The sequence below is a fragment of the Salmo salar genome, chromosome 02, assembly GCF_965601325.2.
Source record: "Salmo salar chromosome 02, fSalSal1, whole genome shotgun sequence".
Taxonomy (NCBI): domain Eukaryota; kingdom Metazoa; phylum Chordata; class Actinopteri; order Salmoniformes; family Salmonidae; genus Salmo; species Salmo salar.
In genome coordinates this window covers 92,159,356-92,178,873 of record NC_138292.1, presented here as the reverse complement: position 1 = coordinate 92,178,873, position 19,518 = coordinate 92,159,356, and the positions used below count along the sequence as shown (strand labels likewise).

The 19,518-nt window shown below is 42.3% G+C and overlaps 1 protein-coding gene across 1 annotated transcript; it reads left to right on the top strand.

Moving 5' to 3' along the window:
- Positions 1-111: 111 nt before the first annotated feature.
- Positions 112-19,282, top strand: LOC145864256 (uncharacterized). The gene is made up of 3 exons (XM_082969665.1): positions 112-142; positions 4,038-4,761; positions 19,240-19,282. The coding sequence occupies exons 1-3, from the start codon at positions 112-114 to the stop codon at positions 19,280-19,282; spliced, it is 798 nt and encodes a 265-aa protein (XP_082825791.1).
- Positions 19,283-19,518: the final 236 nt, after the last annotated feature.

The window sequence follows — 19,518 nt, the reverse complement described above, 5'->3', positions numbered from 1 at the left end:
CATTTGTTGACTTCTGTAACCGTAAAAGCCTTGGTTTCATGCATGTTAACATCAGAAGCCTCCTCCCTAAGTTTGTTTTACTCACTGCTTTAGCACACTCCGCCAACCTTGATGTCTTTGCCGTCTCTGAATCCTGGCTTTGGTAGGCCACCAAAAATTCTGAAATTTCCATCCTCAACTACAACATTTTCCGTAAAGATAGAACTGCCAAAGGGGGAAGAGTCGCAATCTACTGCAGAGATGGCCTGCAAAGTTCCATCATACTTTCCAGGTCTAAGCCCAAACAGTTCGAGCTTCTAATTTAAAAAATGTATCTCTCCAGAAATAAGTCTCTCACTATTGCCGCCTGTTACAGACCCCCCCCCCCCCCAGCTCCCAGCTGACACCATATATGAATTGATTGCCCCCCATCTATCTTCAGAGTTCATTCTGTTAGGTGACCTAAACTTGGATATGCTTAACACCCCAGCCGTCCTACAATCCAAGCTAGATGCCCTCAATCTCACACAAATTATCAAGGAACACACCAGGTACAACCCTAAATCCGTAAACATGGGCACCCTCATAGATATTATCCTGACCAACATGCCCTCCAAATACACCTCTGCTGTTTTCATTCAGGATCTCAGCGATCACTGGCCCATTGCCTGCATCCGTTATGGGTCCGCGGTCAAACTACCACACCTCATCACTGTCAAACGCTCCCTAAAACACTTCTGCAAGCAGGCCTTTCTAATCGACCTGGCCCGGGTCTCCTGGAAGGATATTGACCTCATTCCGTCAGTAGAGGATGCCTGGTTGTTCTGTAATTATAATTTCCTCACCACCTTAAATAAGCATGCCCCTTTCAAAAAATGTAGAACTAAGAACAGATATAGCCCTTGGTTCACTCCAGACCTGACTGCCCTCGACCAGCACAAAAATATCCTGTGGCGTATTGCACTAACAGCTCCCCACCCCACCAAGCCTCCCCAGCTTCTCCTTCACCCAAATCCAGATAGCTGATGTTCTGAAAGAGTTGCAAAACCTGGACCCGTACAAATCAGCTGGGCTTGACAATCTGGACCCTCTCTTTCTAAAATTATCCGCCGCCATTGTGGCAACCCATTTACTAGTCTGTTCAACCTCTCTTTCGTATCATCCGAGATTCCTAAAGATTGGAACGCTTCCGCGGTCATCCCCCTTTTCAAAGGGGGTGACACTCTAGACCCAAACTGTAACAGACCTATATCCATCCTGCCCTGCCTTTCTAAAGTATTCGAAAGTCAAGTTAAAACAAACAGGTCACTGACCATTTTTTGAATCCCACCGTACCTTCTCCGCTGTGCAATCTGGTTTCCGAGCTGGTCACGGGTGCACCTCAGCCACGCTCAAGGTACTAAACGTATCATAACCGCCATCAATAAAATACAGTACTGTGCAGCCGTCTTCATCAACCTGGCCAAGGCTTTCGACTCTGTCAATCACCGTATTCTTATCGGAAGACTCAATAGCCTTGGTTTCTCAAATGACTGACTCGCCTGGTTCACCAACTACTTCTCAGACAGAATTCAGTGTGTCTAATCAGAGGTCCTGTTTTCCAGACTTCTGGCAGTCTCTGTGGAGCTACCACAGGGTTCAATTCTCGGACCGACTCTATTCTCTGAAAATACTAAAGATGTTGCTCTTGCTGCGAGTGATTACTTGATCCACTTCTATGCAGACGACACAATCCTGTATACATCTGGCCCTTCTTTGGACACTGTGTTAACAAACCTCCAAACGAGCTTCAATGCCATACAACACTCCATCCGTGGCCTCCAACTGCTCTTAAACGCTAGTAAAACTAAATGTATGCTCTTCAACCGATCGCTGCCCGCACCCGCCCGTCCAGCATCACTACTCTGGACGGTTCTGACTTAGAATATGTGGACAACTATAAATACCTAGGTATCTGGTTAGACTGTAAACTCTCCTTCCAGACTAATATTAAGCATTTCCAATCCAAAATTAAATCTAGAATCGGCTTCCTATTTCGCAACAAAGCCTCCTTCACTCACCCTGCCAAACATACCCTCGTAAAACTGACTATCCTACCGATCCTTGACTTCGGCGATGTCATTTTCAAAATAGCCTGCAACACTCTACTCATCAAAATGGATGCAGTCTATCACAGTGCCATCCGTTCTGTCACCAAAGCCCCATATACCACCCACCACTGCGACCTGTATGCTCTCGTCGGCTGGCCCTCGCTACATATTCGTCGCCAAACCCACTGGCTCCAGGTCATCTATAAGTCTTTGCTAGGCCGCCTTCACTCAGCTCACTGGTCACCATAGCAACACCCACACATAGCACGCGCTCCAGGAGTTATATCTCACTGGTCATCCCCAAAGCCAACACCTACATTGGCCGCCTTTCATTCCAGTTCTCTGCTGCCAATGACTGGAACGAATTGCAAAATCGCTGAAGTTGGAGACTTATATCTCCCTCATTAACTTTAAGCATCAGCTATCTGAGCAGCTTACTAATCGCTGCAGCTGTACACAGCCCATCTGTAAATAGCCCATCCAACTGCCTACCTCATCCCCATGTTTTTATTTACTTTTCTTGCTCACACCAGTATTTATAACTATGTGTTTCTAACTATGTGTCGCACTGCTTTGCTTTATCTTGGCCAGGTCGCAGTTGTAAATGAGAACTTGTTCTCAACTGGCCACCTGGTTAAATAAAGGTGAATAATAGTCACATGTTCAACTATCATCAGCTGATCCAGGAAATCATTTTCTGAATGCCAGTCAAATGACAAACATCACGTCATATGTGAGGTTTGGGTACTACAGTAGGTCTATGTTATTGTTAGGTGAAGTTATGGGCCAATTTGGCAAACACTTAGTGTACAACCCCTCATTGTCAGGCTGATGGAAAAGCTAGCCAAAGAGCATTTTACTGTTTGAAGTGTTTTTAAGTATAAAGCGGTTGATTTGCGATGATGACACAACCATTATATTAAATAGAACATTAAAACGAGCCTTACAATTATAATCCAAAGTAGTGTGAAATGTACTCATAAGCAACCTGGAAATGGAGGTTACTCCCCTGAGTTTTTCCCCATTCACATTCAGAATACATTCTGAAAAACTCAAATCTTTGCTCACCATTTTTGCTCCAGGTAGATATAGTACATCCGTAACTTGTGGTTTCCTCATTACCAGATATACTACATCCATAACTAGTGGTTTCCTCATTAGCAGATATACTACATCCATAACTAGTGGTTTCCTCATTAGCAGATATACTACATCCATAACTAGTGGTTTCCTCATTAGCAGATATACTACATCCATAACTAGTGGTTTCCTCATTACCAGATATACTACATCCATAACTAGTGGGTTCCTCATTACCAGATATACTACATCCATAACTATCAGTTTCCTTATTAGCAGGGAGGTGTTTCTGCAATCAAATTGCGCGTGCATCGCCCTCGTGCAGCAATTATATTAAACAAAGAAACGGGCCTATATTGGAGACCAAATGTCGTCTGGCACACTGCTTAGGATTTCAGCAACTTTAACTTATTTCTAGCCTACAATCATCGATTTCACTACTAATGTGAAAACAAGACAAAATATAACTATTCTTGCTCATTTTAAGACATTTGTCCAACAATTTCAACATGACATTACAGACGTCAATTGTTGTACAACAACATCATGGCTACGCTGTTGGCATCACCTTTTACAGTGGATTTCTACTGTTGTGGGCCTTTAACCATCTGTCTGACTTTGTTGTTCACACAGGAGAGAGGCGGGACTATCGTGGATCCTCTGGGGAGCCTCAACAACCTCATGATGCTGAAGAGGCAGAGAAGAGTCGCTCCAGATCAAAACACCTCAAGAAACACCTGCAGAGATCCACAGGGAAGAGAACTCACTGCTGCTCTGACTGTGGGAAGAGATTCACCTCATCAGGCATTAAAACTCATCAGAAAATCCACACATGAGAGAAATCTTATAGCTGTGATCAATGTGGGAAACGTTTTGGTCAATCTGTAGAGCTGACAGTTCACCAGAGAACACACACAGGAGAGAAACCTTATAGCTGTGATCAATGTGGGAGGAGTTTTACTACATCTGGCTCTCTGACTCTACACCAGAGAATACACACAGGAGAGAAACCTTATAGCTGTGATCAATGTGGGAAGAGTTTTACAACATCTGGCCCTCTGACTCAACACCAGAGAATACACACAGGAGAGAAATCTTATAGCTGTGATCAATGTGGGAGTTTTACTACATCTGGCTCTCTGACTCTACACCAGAGAATACACACAGGAGAGAAACCTTATAGCTGTGGTCAATGTGGGAAGAGTTTTGCTGCATCTGGCTCTCTGACTCTACACCAGAGAATACACACAGGAGACAAACCTTATAGCTGTGGTGAATGTGGGAAGAGTTTTGGTAGATCTGTCTATCTGGTATCACACCAGAGAACACACACAGGAGAGAAATCTTATAGCTGTGATCAATGTGGGAAGAGTTTTAGTACATCTGGCTCTCTGAATCTACACCAGAGAATACACACAGGAGAGAAATCTTATAGCTGTGATCAATGTGGGAAGAGTTTTATAACATCTGGCTCTCTGACTGTACACCAGAGAACACACACAGGAGAGAAACCTTATAGCTGTGGTCAATGTGGGAAGAGTTTTGGTCAATCTGGCTCTCTGACTCTACACCAGAGAACACACACAGGAGAGAAATCTTATAGCTGTGATCAGTGTGACAAGAGATTCACCGATAAAAGACATCTGATCAAACATCAGAAAATACATGAAGGAGTTATTTCATGATATCAATGATATAATGTCACAATGTAGAATGTTTTAACATTGTAGTAGGAGTATTTTAATAGTGTCACAATGTTGAACCCTAAACGTTTGCCCCTGTTCTATTGATTTCAACATGATATGGATATTAGCCTCAGGGGGGTAAATCCAGGCTCTGAAATGGAAGAGTTACTATTTATGAGATTTAATAAAAAGTGACTAACAAAAAAAGAGTTGTGTTACACTTACCACGTTGGTGACGCATTTGAATCAAAATGTATCTGGCTGTTTTCTATAAATTGTCCTCTAACCAGTGATGTACACATTATTCCCAGATTCCGTGTGATTTTTGAGCTGTTAGTTTTAACAGGATGTGGAACCTCATCTCCCTCCTCTCGGTACAATTGATTACAAGATTATATTGATGAGTTATGACAAATAAGTGTTCCTTTGTTCAGTGACCCCTAAATTTAAATGCATCACTCCAAAATGTAGCTGACTGTCTTCTGCAGGTTGTCCTGTAACCAGTGAGGTAAAATATATCTCCCATTTCCATGTGTTTTTTTTAGTTGTGTTAGTTTCAACATCACGTACAACCTGATTTTCCCCCCTGATCGATATCAGTGATTTATTGCTACTTTTCAAAACAACAGCGTTTTTGGTGCTTGTGCAATTTATAAGCTGCTTGTTTTAAAAAATACAAGTAATAAGATTATTGTGGCAGATGTTTGTGTATATAGCACATTTTATGTTTAGATTTGGACATGTTAAAACTGTGTTTTGACATTGGGGCTATCCCACCTAGCAAAATGTCATTGAAAAGATGTTGAAAATAAGACTATGCAATCAAATATTTCATATTTAAATTTCATATAACATTTAGTAATGACAATTATTTATGCAACCAACTGACAATTTTTTGGTACAATTATATTGACATTGTTCCCCTGCTTTTAGAATATCAGGGTTCATGGTGAGGACAACTTGGTTTCTGATTGTCTCAAAGTGGGCAGTCAAACAGTTTTGTGTTTTGCGTTTAGCCAGTGCGTTGCCATGGATCACAGTTTATTTTGACTGAACGTTTTTCCGTATTGGAGATTAGTTTTGTTTGGACTCGTTCCAAGGGGACGAGAGTTCTAGAAGCTAGTGAGTTTTAGGAAGACGAGAGTTCTAGAAGCTAGTGAGTTTTAGGATTCTATAGAAAGAAAAAGGAGAAAAGATACTATTGTATATTATTTAGATATACGTGTTTTTTTCTTTTTTTTAATTGTTGACTGCCAGTAGACACCATATTTATATTGGTGAAGGTGAAGCATTGTAGTTGATTATAATGAGAAATGGAAGTTGTTTTCTGTTGGCAAACTTGTCCAACAAAAATATAGGATATATTTGTTGTCTTGAAGGGGAAGGTGTTACAGGCTTTGGTTTTTACATTTTATGTTTTGAGGTTGGACGCCAGCACGTCGTCTAGCTCGTCGTATAGCTCGTTAGCACGTCTAGCTCGTTAGCACGTCTAGCTCGTCAGCACGTCTAGCCCGTCAGCACGTCTAGCTCGTTAGCACGTAGGACGCACTGATTGGTGTCACCTCGTTAGTCAGTATGTGTTACACCTGTGCTGGCTTGTCCATCTCGTTAGTGGGAAGGTGTTTCACCTGAGCTGGTCCAGGTTCTATTTAAGGGTGTCTGGCCCAGTGCTCCAGTTGTCTTGATACATGTGGAGAGTCAACACCTTTAGTTGCTCCACCTTTTTGGTTTGCTTCCTGTCTTTAAGTTTGGTGTGGGTTTTTCTTTTGTTTGCCTCTTCTTGGGCAGATTTAGTGGGTCTCATGGTGGGTGTCTTTTAGGTCCCAGTTGTTGTTACTAGTCAACTTCCAGTGGACACCCCCACAGTGTCTTTCAGAGCCCCTCCTAAAAAAAACAAGCTTATATTTTGGGTTGGATATTGCATCCAATTAATATTTTAATCAATGGCATTTCCTTAGAATGTTCATTAGTCTTTCAGTTGTTAATCTTCTGTTTGTTGTGTACTAAATATTTCTGTTTATTTTCATTTTTTTATTTGTTTTTTTCCTGTGAAGCCATTGTGTTGCATCCATGTCTGAAATGTGCTGTATAAATAAAGCTTGATTTGATTTCAACAAATTAACCCAATGACTGACCAATCAACAGAGTCCTGGTCCCTCTTAGTATGAAACCAGTATCAGTCCCACTTTTCCAGCCTGCTGAAGGCGTGGTGGAGAGGTAAACACCACCCCCGGCTCTTCCAGGGGCTTGAGGTGGTCTCCCACAGCTCTCCTTACGTCATGTTCTGTGGCCTTGCTGTTCTATTTCTTGACTGCCCCTGCAACACAGAAACACATTTAGTCATATTATATAAAACACTCAAAGTAATGGATATGGAGCATCTATGGCCTCAGTTACACCTGGCACTAAAATGTGACTTCTGTCATCCGATCACTCCAAGCTGCATTAGGTTCAGATCTACCAGGATGGGCCTTTGACACAGTCAGGCCACTGAATATGCATAAGCAATGTAAAGAGATGGGGTGAATGAGTGGGGAAAAGTACATTTGACACAAATGACCTTCATAATATCAAAGAACAAATGTGTGTGTCTGAGGGGAAATTAACTTTCATACAGCCAAAATGGGTGAGAAATTACACCAATATCAGTGGACAATTTGCACTAATGTAAAGGACTAACTGCTACACCATGATACTGTAGAAACTAATACATTACAACGGAACGATTTGATTAGTGTTGTGTTAGCTAGCTACATAGTTGTCTTTGCTGTCTTTGTATCTAAGATAATTGTGTAGTTTAGAGTAATTATCGAGGTTAGCTAGCCAGGTTAGCTAGTGTTAGCTAGCTACATAGTTGCATTTGTATCATGATAAAGTGTAGTACTGAAACTATCGAGGTTACCTAGCCAGCTACACTTTCAAACAAAGTCAACAACGCAGCCACTGCTAGCTAGCCTACTTCACCAGCCAGCAGTACTGTATCATTTTAGTCATTCTAGTCAATAAGTTGTCTTTGTCATAGTTTGATAATTGTGTAGCTTAGAGTAATTATCAAGGTTAGCTAGCCAGCTATTTTCGTCCCCCGCGACGCCATTTTTCCAAACCTAGCCAACTATTACCGACGAGCAGCATTGTAGAAACTAAATACATTGCAAAGGAACGTCTTGATTAGTGTTATGTTAGCTAGCTACATAGTTGCCTTTGTATCATGATAAGGTGTAGTACTGAAACTATCGAGGTTACCTAGCCAGCTACACTTTCAAACAAAGTCAACAACGCAGCCACTGCTAGCTAGCCTGCTTCACCAGCCAGCAGTACTGTATCATTTTAATCATTTTAGTCAATAAGATTTTTGCAACGTAAGCTTAACTTTCTGAACTTTCGAGACGTGTAGTCCACTTCTCATTCCAATCTCCTTTGCATTAGCGTAGCCTCTTCTGTAGCCTGTCAACTATGTGTCTGTCTATCCCTGTTCTCTCCCCTCTGCACAGGCCATACAAATGCTTCACACCGTGTGGCCGCTGCCACTCTAACCTGGTGGTCCCAGCACGCACGACCCACGTGGAGTTCCAGGTCTCCGGCAGCCTCTGGAACTGCCGGTCTGCGGCCAACAAGGCAGAGTTCATCTCAGCTTATGCTACCCTCCAGTCCCTCGACTTCTTGGCGCTGACGGAAACATGGATTACCACAGATAACACTGCTACTCCTACTGCTCTCTCCTCATCTGCCCACGTGTTCTCGCATACCCAGAGAGCATCTGGCCAGCGGGGTGGTGGCACTGGAATCCTCATCTCTCCCAAGTGGACATTCTCTCTTTCTCCCCTGACCCATCTGTATATCGCCTCCTTTGAATTCCATGCTGTCACAGTTACCAGCCCTTTCAAGCTTAACATCCTTATCATTTATCGCCCTCCAGGTTCCCTTGGAGAGTTCATCAATGAGCTTGATGACTTGATAAGTTCCTTTCCTGAGGATGGCTCACCTCTCACAGTTCTGGGTGACTTTAACCTCCCCACGTCTACCTTTGACTCATTCCTCTCTGCCTCCTTCTTTCCACTCCTCTCCTCTTTTGACCTGACCCTCTCACCTTCCCCCCTTTCACAAGGCAGGCAATACGCTTGACCTCATCTTTACTAGATGCTGTTCTTCCACTAATCTCATTGCAACTCCCCTCCAAGTCTCCGACCACTACCTTGTATCCTTTTCCCTCTCGCTCTCATCCAACACTTCTCACTCTGCCCCTACTCGGATGGTATTGCGCCGTCGCAAACTTCGCTCTCTCTCTCCCGCTACTCTCTCCTCTTCCATCCTATCATCTCTTCCCTCTGCTCAAACCTTCTCCAACCTATCTCCTGATTCTGCCTCCTCAACCCTCTCCTCCCTTTCTGCATCCTTTGACTCTCTATGTCCCCTATCCTCCCGGCCGGCTCGGTCCTCCCCTCCTGCTCCGTGGCTCGACAACTCACTGCGAGCTCACAGAACAGGGCTCCGGGCAGCCGAGCGGAAATGGAGGAAAACTCGCCTCCCTGCGGACCTGGCATCCTTTCACTCCCTCCTCTCTACATTTTCTTCCTCTGTTTCTGCTGCTAAAGCCACTTTCTACCACTCTAAATTCCAAGCATCTGCCTCTAACCCTAGGAAGCTCTTTGCCACCTTCTCCTCCCTCCTGAATCCTCCCCCCCTCCTCCCTCTCTGCGGATGACTTCGTCAACCATTTTGAAAAGAAGGTTGACGACATCCGATCCTCGTTTGCTAAGTCAAACAACACCGCTGGTCCTGCTCACACCGCCCTACCCTGTGCTTTGACCTCTTTCTCCCCTCTCTCTCCAGATGAAATCTTGCGTCTTGTGACGGCCGGCCGCCCAACAACCTGCCCGCTTGACCCTATCCCCTCTTCTCTTCTCCAGACCATTTCCGGAGACCTTCTCCCTTACCTCACCTCGCTCATCAACTCATCCTTGACCGCTGGCTACGTCCCTTCCGTCTTCAAGAGAGCGAGAGTTGCACCCCTTCTGAAAAAACCTACACTCGATCCCTCCGATGTCAACAACTACAGACCAGTATCCCTTCTTTCTTTTCTCTCCAAAACTCTTGAACGTGCCGTCCTTGGCCAGCTCTCCTGCTATCTCTCTCAGAATGACCTTCTTGATCCAAATCAGTCAGGTTTCAAGACTGGTCATTCAACTGAGACTGCTCTTCTCTGTGTCACGGAGGCTCTCCGCACTGCTAAAGCTAACTCTCTCTCCTCTGCTCTCATCCTTCTAGACCTATCTGCTGCCTTTGATACTGTGAACCATCAGATCCTCCTCTCCACCCTCTCCGAGTTGGGCATCTCCGGTGCGGCCCACGCTTGGATTGCGTCCTACCTGACAGGTCGCTCCTACCAGGTGGTGTGGCGAGAATCTGTCTCCGCACCACGTGCTCTCACCACTGGTGTCCCCCAGGGCTCTGTTCTAGGCCCTCTCCTATTCTCACTATACACCAAGTCACTTGGCTCTGTCATATCCTCACATGGTCTCTCCTATCATTGCTATGCAGACGACACACAATTAATCTTCTCCTTTCCCCCTTCTGATAACCAGGTGGCGAATCGCATCTCTGCATGTATGGCAGACATATCAGTGTGGATGACGGATCACCACCTCAAGCTGAACCTCGGCAAGACGGAGCTGCTCTTCCTCCCGGGGAAGGACTGCCCGTTCCATGATCTCGCCATCACGGTTGACAACTCCATTGTGTCCTCCTCCCAGAGTGCTAAGAACCTTGGCGTGACCCTCGACAACACCCTGTCGTTCTCCACTAACATCAAGGCGGTGACCCGATCCTGTAGGTTCATGCTCTACAACATTCGCAGAGTACGACCCTGCCTCACACAGGAAGCGGCGCAGGTCCTAATCCAGGCACTTGTCATCTCCCGTCTGGATTACTGCAACTCGCTGTTGACTGGGCTCCCTGCCTGTGCCATTAAACCCCTACAACTCATCCAGAACGCCGCAGTTCGTCTGGTGTTCAACCTTCCCATGTTCTCTCACGTCACCCTGCTCCTCCGCTCTCTCCACTGGCTTCCAGTTGAAGCTCGCATCCGCTACAAGACCATGGTACTTGCCTACGGAGCTGTGAGGGGAACGGCACCTCCGTACCTTCAGGCTCTGATCAGGCCCTACACCCAAACAAGGGCACTGCGTTCATCCACCTCTGGCCTGCTGGCCCCCCTACCTCTGAGAAAGCACAGTTCCCGCTCAGCCCAGTCAAAACTGTTCACTGCTCTGGCACCCCTATGGTGGAACAAGCTCCCTCACGACGCCAGGACAGCGGAGTCAATCACCACCTTCTGGAGACACCTGAAACCCCACCTCTTTAAGGAATACCTAGGATAGGATAAAGTAATCCTTCTAACCCCCCCCCCCCCTAAAATATTTAGATGCACTATTGTAAAGTGTCTGTTCCACTGGATATCATAAGGTGAATGCACCAATTTGTAAGTCGCTCTGGATAAGAGCGTCTGCTAAATGACTTAAATGTAAATGTAATATGTAATGTATCTTACCATTTCTACCAATCTGGTGCCAGTTCTGATTTTCATATGCATATTTTACTGGAACAGTTTCATTTAATTCACAATAGTATCTCAAAATCATTGTCTGTGATTAATCTACATTCTATCTAAATCTAAATGAAAATTATACAAATCTAAAAGTAACTTTTATTGCCATTGCCAACTATGTAAAAAAAAAACGCAAGTAAAACTAAATGCATGCTATTCAATCGATCACTGCCCGCACCTGCTCGCCCGTCCAGCATCACAACTCTGGACGGCTCTGACTTAGAATACGTGGACAACTACAAATACCTGGGTGTCTGGTTAGACTGTAAACTCTCCTTCCAGACTCACATTAACCTTCTCCAATCCAAAATTAAATCGAGAATCGGCTTCCTATATCGCAACAAAGCATCCTTCACTCATGCTGCCAAACATACCCTCGTAAAACTGACCATCCTACCGATCCTCGACTTCGGTGATGTAATCTATAAAATAGCCTCCAACACTCTACTTAACAAACTGGATGCAGTCTATCACAGTGACATCCGTTTTGTCACCAAAGCCCCATACACTACCCACCATTGCGACCTGTACGCTCTCGTTGGTTGGCCCTCGCTTCATACTCGTCGCCAAACCCACTGGCTACAGGTTATCTACAAGTCTCTGCTAGGTAAAGCCCCGCCTTATCTCAGCTCACTGGTCACCATAGCAGCACCCACTCGTAGCACGCGCTCCAGCAGGTATATCTTACTGGTCACCCCCAAAGCCAATTCATCCTTTGGCCGCCTTTCCTTCCAGTTCTCTGCTGCCAATGACTGGAACGAACTGAAAAAATCTCTGAAGCTGGAGACTCATATCTCCCTCACTAGATTTAAGCACCAGCTGTCAGAGCAGCTCACAGATCACTGCACCTGTACATAGTCCATCTGTAAACAGCCCATCTATCTACCTACCTCATCCCCATACTGTGTGTATTTATTTATCTTGCTCCTTTGCACCCCAGTATCTCTACTTGAACATTCATCTTCTGCACATCTACCATTCCAGTGTTTAATTGCTATATTGTAATTACTTCGCCACCATGGCCTATTTATTGCCTTAACTTACCTCATTTGCACTCACTGTATATAGACTTTTTGTTTTATTTTTTTCTACTGTATTATTGACTGTATGTTTTGTTTATTCAATGTGTAACTCTGTGTTGTTGTATGTGTCGAAAAGCTATGCTTTATCTAGGCCAGGTCGCAGTTGCAAATGAGAACTTGTTCTCAACTAGCCTACCTGGTTAAATAAAGGTGAAATTAAAAAAGAAAATGTAAAAAATGTATGGGTCCTACAGTAGGTCTATGTCTGTTGTTAGGTGAAGTTATGGGTCCTACAGTAGGTCTATGTTATTGTTAGGTGAAGTTATGGGTCCTACAGTAGGTCTATGTTATTGTTAGGTGAAGTTATGGGCCAATTGGTTAAAAACTTAGTGTACAAACCCTTATTGTCAGGCTGATGACAAAGCTAGCCAAAGAGCATTTTACTGGTTGAAGTGTTTAACTATAAATCAGTTGATTTGCGACAATAACACAAACATATTAAGCAGGTGATTCAAGCGAGCCCTACAATTATAATCCATATTTAATGTGAAATGCACTTATAAGCAACATGTAAATTGAGGCTATTTTTGCTGTCAGCCTATGAGAACTCCCCTGAGTTTTCCCCCACGGTGGTGAATTAGTGAATAGACACAGAGCTTAATGTGAGTTTCCTTGAGTAGCACTCCTGATCTTGCGCTGTAATATTCAGAATACATTATGAAAAACTAAAATCTTTGCTCACTATTTTTTGCTCCAGGCAGATATACTACATCCATAACTAGTGGTTTCCTCATTACCAGATATACTACATCCATAACTAGTGGTTTCCTCACTACCAGATATACTACATCCATAACTAGTGGTTTCCTCATTAGCAGACATACTACATCCATAACTAGTGGTTTCCTCATTACCAGATATACTACATCCATAACTAGTGGTTTCCCCATTACCAGATATACTACATCCATAACTAGTGGTTTCCTCATTACCAGATATACTACATCCATAACTAGTGGTTTCCTCATTACCAGATATACTACATCCATAACTAGTGGTTTCCTCATTACCAGGTATACTACATCCATAACTAGTGTTTTCCTCATTACCAGATATACTACATCCATAACTAGTGGTTTCCTCATTACCATATATACTACATCAATAACTAGTGGTTTCCTCATTAGCAAGGAGGAGTTTCTGCAATCAAATTGTTTGTGCATCGCCCTCGTGCCGCAATTTAAGCAAACACAGAAAGGGGCCTGTATTGGAGACCAATAGTCGTCTGGCACACTGCTTATGATTTCAACAACTTTAATAACTTATTTCTGGTTACTACTAATGTGAAAACAAGACTAAATATAACTATTGTTGCTATCTTGACAGTCTTGTCAAATCATTTAACAGATGTCAATTGTTGTACAACTTCATGGGTATGCTCTGGGCATCACCTTTTACCTCAAATAAACAGTGTATTTCTGCTGTTGTGGACCTTTAACCATCTGTCTGACTTTGTCGTTCACACAGGAGAGAGACGGGACTATCGTGGATCCTCTGGGGATCCTCAACATCATCATGATGCTGACGAGGCAGAGAAGAGTCTCTCCAGATCAGAACTCCACAAGAAACGCCAGCAGAGACCCACAGGGAAGATATCTCACTGCTGCTCTGACTGTGAGATATATTTCTCAATATCAAATTCACTAAAAGAACACCTGAGAATTCACACTGGAGGGAAATCTCACTGCTGCTCTGACTGTGGGAAGATATTCAACTCTTCATCAGACCTTAAAATACATCAAAGAATTCACACTGGAAAGAAATCTTTAGACTGTGATCACTGTGGGAAGAGTTTTACTACATCTGGAAATCTAACTATATACCAGAAAATACACACAGGAGAGAAACCTTTTAGCTGTAATCAATGTGGGAAGAGTTTTACTCAGCTAAACAGCCTGACAGTTCACCAGCGGACACACACAGGAGATAAATCTTATATCTGTGCTCAATGTGGGAAGAGATTTGGTGCATCTGGATGTCTGACGAAACACCAGAGAACACACACAGGAGAGAAATCTTATAGCTGTACTCAATGTGGGAAGAGTTTCTCTACATCTGGCAATCTAACAATACACCAGAGAACACACACAGGAGAGAAGTCTTATAGCTGTGATCAATGTGGGAAGAGATACTCGTATAAAAAGTCTCTGATTAAACATCAGAAAATACATGGAGTTGTTTCATGATATCAATGAACTAATGTCACAATGTAGAATGTTTTAACATTGTAGTAGGAGTATATTAATGATTTCACAATGTAGAACCCTAAATGTTTGTCCCCTGTTCTATTGATTTAAACATGATATGGATATTAGCCTCAGGGGGAAAATCCAGGCTCTGAAATGAAAGAGTACTATTTATGTGATATAACAAAAAGTGACTAACCAAAAAGGAGTTGTGTTGGTGACCCACTTGAATCACAATGCAACACCTCAAAATGTTGCTAGCTGTTTATCACGTTGGTGACCCACTGGAATCACAATGTAACACTTCAAAATGTAGCTAGCCGTTTTCTACAAATTGTCCTCTAACCAGTGATGTACACATTATTCCCAGATTCCGTGTGGTTTTTGAGCTGTTAGTTTTAACAGGACGTGCAACCTCATCTCCCTCCTCTCGCACAATTGATTTCAACATGATATCAATGAGTGATGACAAATAAGTGTTCCTTTGTTTAGCGACCCCTACATTTATGTGTTTTGACATCGGGCTATCCCACCTAGCAAAATGTCATTGAAAATACATTGAAAATAAGACTATGCCCGATGTTCAATATATGTTCGGTTTTTGTTGAAAGTGAAAGTTGAGAAGATGTCGTTTTTTTCAATGTACTTACATACACATGGACACAGTATAATAAATTGGTCTATAATCAATTTTATTAACAATCCTACATCACTCCAGTATTTATTGACAAGATTCAAGTGCTAATTGTCTTTCTTCCACTACTGAAGAAGCATGACTCAAATCACCTCATATTTCAAACATTCAGCCTGACAAAAGATTCAGTTATTATTATTCCATGCCTGACCTCTAAGTGAATTATTGCCAATACATATTATCAAAATTTATTTTGACTGCACGTTTTTCCGTATTGGAGTTGAGTTTTGTTTGGACTCGTTCCAAGTGGAATAGAAGCTAGTGAGTTTTAGGAAGAGAGAGTTCTAGAAGCTAGTGAGTTTTAGGGAGACATGAGTTCTAGAAGCTAGTGAGTTTTAGGATTCTATAGAAAGAAAAAGGAGAAAAGATACGATTGAATATTATTATTTAGAAATACGTGTTTTTTCTTGTTTTTAATTGTTGACAGCCAGTAGACACCATGTTTATATTGTAGAAGGTGAAGCATTGTAGTTGATTATAATGTGAAATGGAAGTTGTTTTCTGTTGGTGGTAAGCATACTTGTCCAACAAAAATATAGGATATATTTGTCATAAGGGGGAAGGTGTTACAGGCGTTGGACTTTAGCACGTCTAGCTCGTTAGCACGTCTAGCCCGTTAGCACGTCTAGCTCGTTAGCACGTCTAGCTCGTTAGCACATAGGACGCACTGATTGGTGTCACCTCGTTAGTCAGTATGTGTTACACCTGTGCTGGCTTGTCCATCTCGTTATGGTTGAAGATTGCATAAGAACAAATTCTTATTTACAATAATTGCCTACCAGGGAACAATGGGTTAACTGCCTTGTTCAGGGACAGAACAACATATTTTTACCTTGTCAGCTCTAACCACTAGGCTACCTGCCGCCCTCTTGCAAAACCAATGAGCACATATCTTGGTGCATCTTAGTATGAAAAACAGTATATCCTCCACTATGTCAAAATAGTGCATGGTATGTAAGTTTAGTATCACTTTTCAACCAACCCAGTGCATTTGTTGGAACTGAAAAGTTTTGAAATCAACAATACATCAACGGATTCAACAACTGAAAACTGAAACAAACAATTGGATCAAACAGATCAATCCCACTGGACATTAGGTTTCATTCAGACCGTGCAGGGCTTAGATTAAGCCAGAACTAGTTAAACTAAGATATTTAAGTAGCTTTCGTGATCGTGTCTTAAATTTGGCTTAGTTAGTCGGAGACTGGAGTCAGGTAAGTAAGCCTAAATGAGAACACCTGGGTTAAGCCTGATTAGGTTCAGTATGAACACCTGAGTTAATCCTGATTAGGTTCAGTATGAACACCTGGGTTAATCCTGATTAGGTTCAGTATGAACACCTGGGATAAGCCTGATTAGGTTCAGTATGAACACCTGGGTTAATCCTGATTAGGTTCAGCATGAACACCTGGGTTAAGCCTGATTAGGTGCAGTATGAACACCTGGGTTAATCATGATTAGGTTCAGTATGAACACCTGGGTTAATCCTGATTAGGTTCAGTATGAACACCTGGGTTAAGCCTGATTAGGTTCAGTATGGATACCTGGGTTAATCCTGATTAGGTTCAGCATGAACACCTGGGTTAAGCCTGATTAGGTTCAGTATGAACACCTGGGTTAATCCTGATTAGGTTCAGTATGAACACCTGGGTTAATCCTGATTAGGTTGAGTATGAACACCTGGGTTAATCCTGATTAGGTTCAGCATGAACACCTGGGTTAATCCTGATTAGGTTCAGTATGAACACCTGGGTTAATCCTGATTAGGTTCAGTATGAACACCTGGGTTAATCCTGATTAGGTTCAGTATGAACACCTGGGTTAATCCTGATTAGGTTGAGTATGAACACCTGGGTTAATCCTGATTAGGTTCAGCATGAACACCTGGGTTAATCCTGATTAGGTTCAGCATGAACACATGCTGTTGGTCTAGTGGTGCTCATTGAAACCCGGAATAGAAAACACCAATACTGGTGTGAATCTGGAGACAAAACAATGGCAGAGGCAAAAATTATTTGTTCAAAAACACTTTAGTGTGCATGAAAAAACACTCCAAAACAAATGTTGAAAAACCATCCAGTTATTGAAGGTAAAAACCACACTGCTGCTACTGAGCAGTAGAACAAGAGGGTTGGGCTGCAATTTGCTGTGAATTCAATGGAAATGTAACCACAAGAAGAGAACAACAACTAGAGGTGAGATCTCTGCATTATTATCAGGATTACAAGAAGAAATAACTAGAGGTGAGATATCTGCATTATTATCAGGATTACAAGAAGAAACAACAACTAGAGGTGAGATATCTGCATTATTATCAGGATTACAAGAAGAGTACAACAACTTCAGGTGAGATATCTGCATTATTATCAGGATTACAAGAAGAAACAACAACTTCAGGTGAGATATCTGCATTATTATCAGGATTACAAGAAGAAACAACAACTTCAGGTGAGATATCTGCATTATTATCAGGATTACAAGAAGAAACAACAACTAGAGGTGAGATATCTGCATTATTATCAGGATTACAAGAAACGACAACTAGAGGTGAGATATCTGCATTATTATCAGGATTACAAGAAGAAACAACAACTAGAGGTGAGATATCTGCATTATTATCAGGATTACAAGAAGAAACAACAACTAGAGGTGAGATATCTGCATTATTATCAGGATTACAAGAAGAAACAACAACTAGAGGTGAGATATCTGCATTATTATCAGGATTACAAGAAGAAACAACAACTAGAGGTGAGATATCTGCATTATTATCAGGATTACAAGAAGAAACAACAACTTCAGGTGAGATATCTGCATTATCAGGATTACAAGAAGAAACAACAACTTCAGGTGAGATATCTGCATTATTATCAGGATTACAAGAAGAAACAACAACTAGAGGTGAGATATGTGCATTATTATCAGGATTACAAGAAGAAACAACTTCAGGTGAGATATCTCCATTATTATCAGGATTACAAGAAGAAACAACAACTTCAGGTGAGATATCTGCATTATCAGGATTACAAGAAGAAACAACAACTTCAGGTGAGATATCTGCATTATTATCAGGATTACAAGAAGAAACAACAACTAGAGGTGAGATATCTGCATTATTATCAGGATTACAAGAAGAAACAACAACTTCAGGTGAGATATCTGCATTATTATCAGGATTACAAGAAGAAACAACAACTAGAGGTGAAATATCTGCATTATTATCAGGATTACATGAAGAAACAACTTCAGGTGAGATATCTGCATTATTATCAGTATTTCACATTTCTCATATTCATATTTTTGTGACATGATTTCTATTATACAATTATATCTGCCTTTTATAGACTTTGTGGAAGAACCTTAAACTGTCTTTAAAAAGAGAGAAAGCAGAGATCAGAAGAGAGAGATTTACTACTGGTGGTGGACCACCAAAACAACACAACACTGATGAATTGAGTGACTTTCTGTCTGGAATAATAGAGCAGCAGCAACCTCTGGATGGTATACCAGATGATGACCAACCTCTGGATGGTATACCAGATGATGACCAACCTCTGGATGGTATACCAGACGATGACCAACCTCTGGATGGTATACCAGATGATCACCAACCTCTGGATGGTATACCAGATGATGACCAACCTCTAGATGGTATACCAGACGATGACCACTTGGACAGTTCAGATGAAGAACTGAGCGCTAATGGTACATAAACCAAAGACAGTAAATTGGTTACTTCCTTTGGTAAATATATTCCACTGTCTGAGTCAATCTTTATTCTTCTTCATTCTAAGGACCATATGAGTTTATTTGTGCTTCTAACCGTGTTCTTTTTCCAGAGGAAAGGAATGTGAACAGGTTGTAAGAGCCAGTACACAGTGAGGGTGGAATGTGAACAGGTTCAGTGAGGGTGGAATGTGAACAAGTTGGAAGAGCCAGTACACAGTGAGGGTGGAATGTGAACAGGTTGGAAGTGCCAGTACACAGTGAGGGTGGAATGTGAACAGGTTGGAAGAGCCAGTACACAGTGAGGGTGGAATGTGAACAGGTCGGAAGAGCCAGTACACAGTGAGGGTGGAATGTGAACAGGTTGGAAGAGCCAGTACACAGTGAGGGTG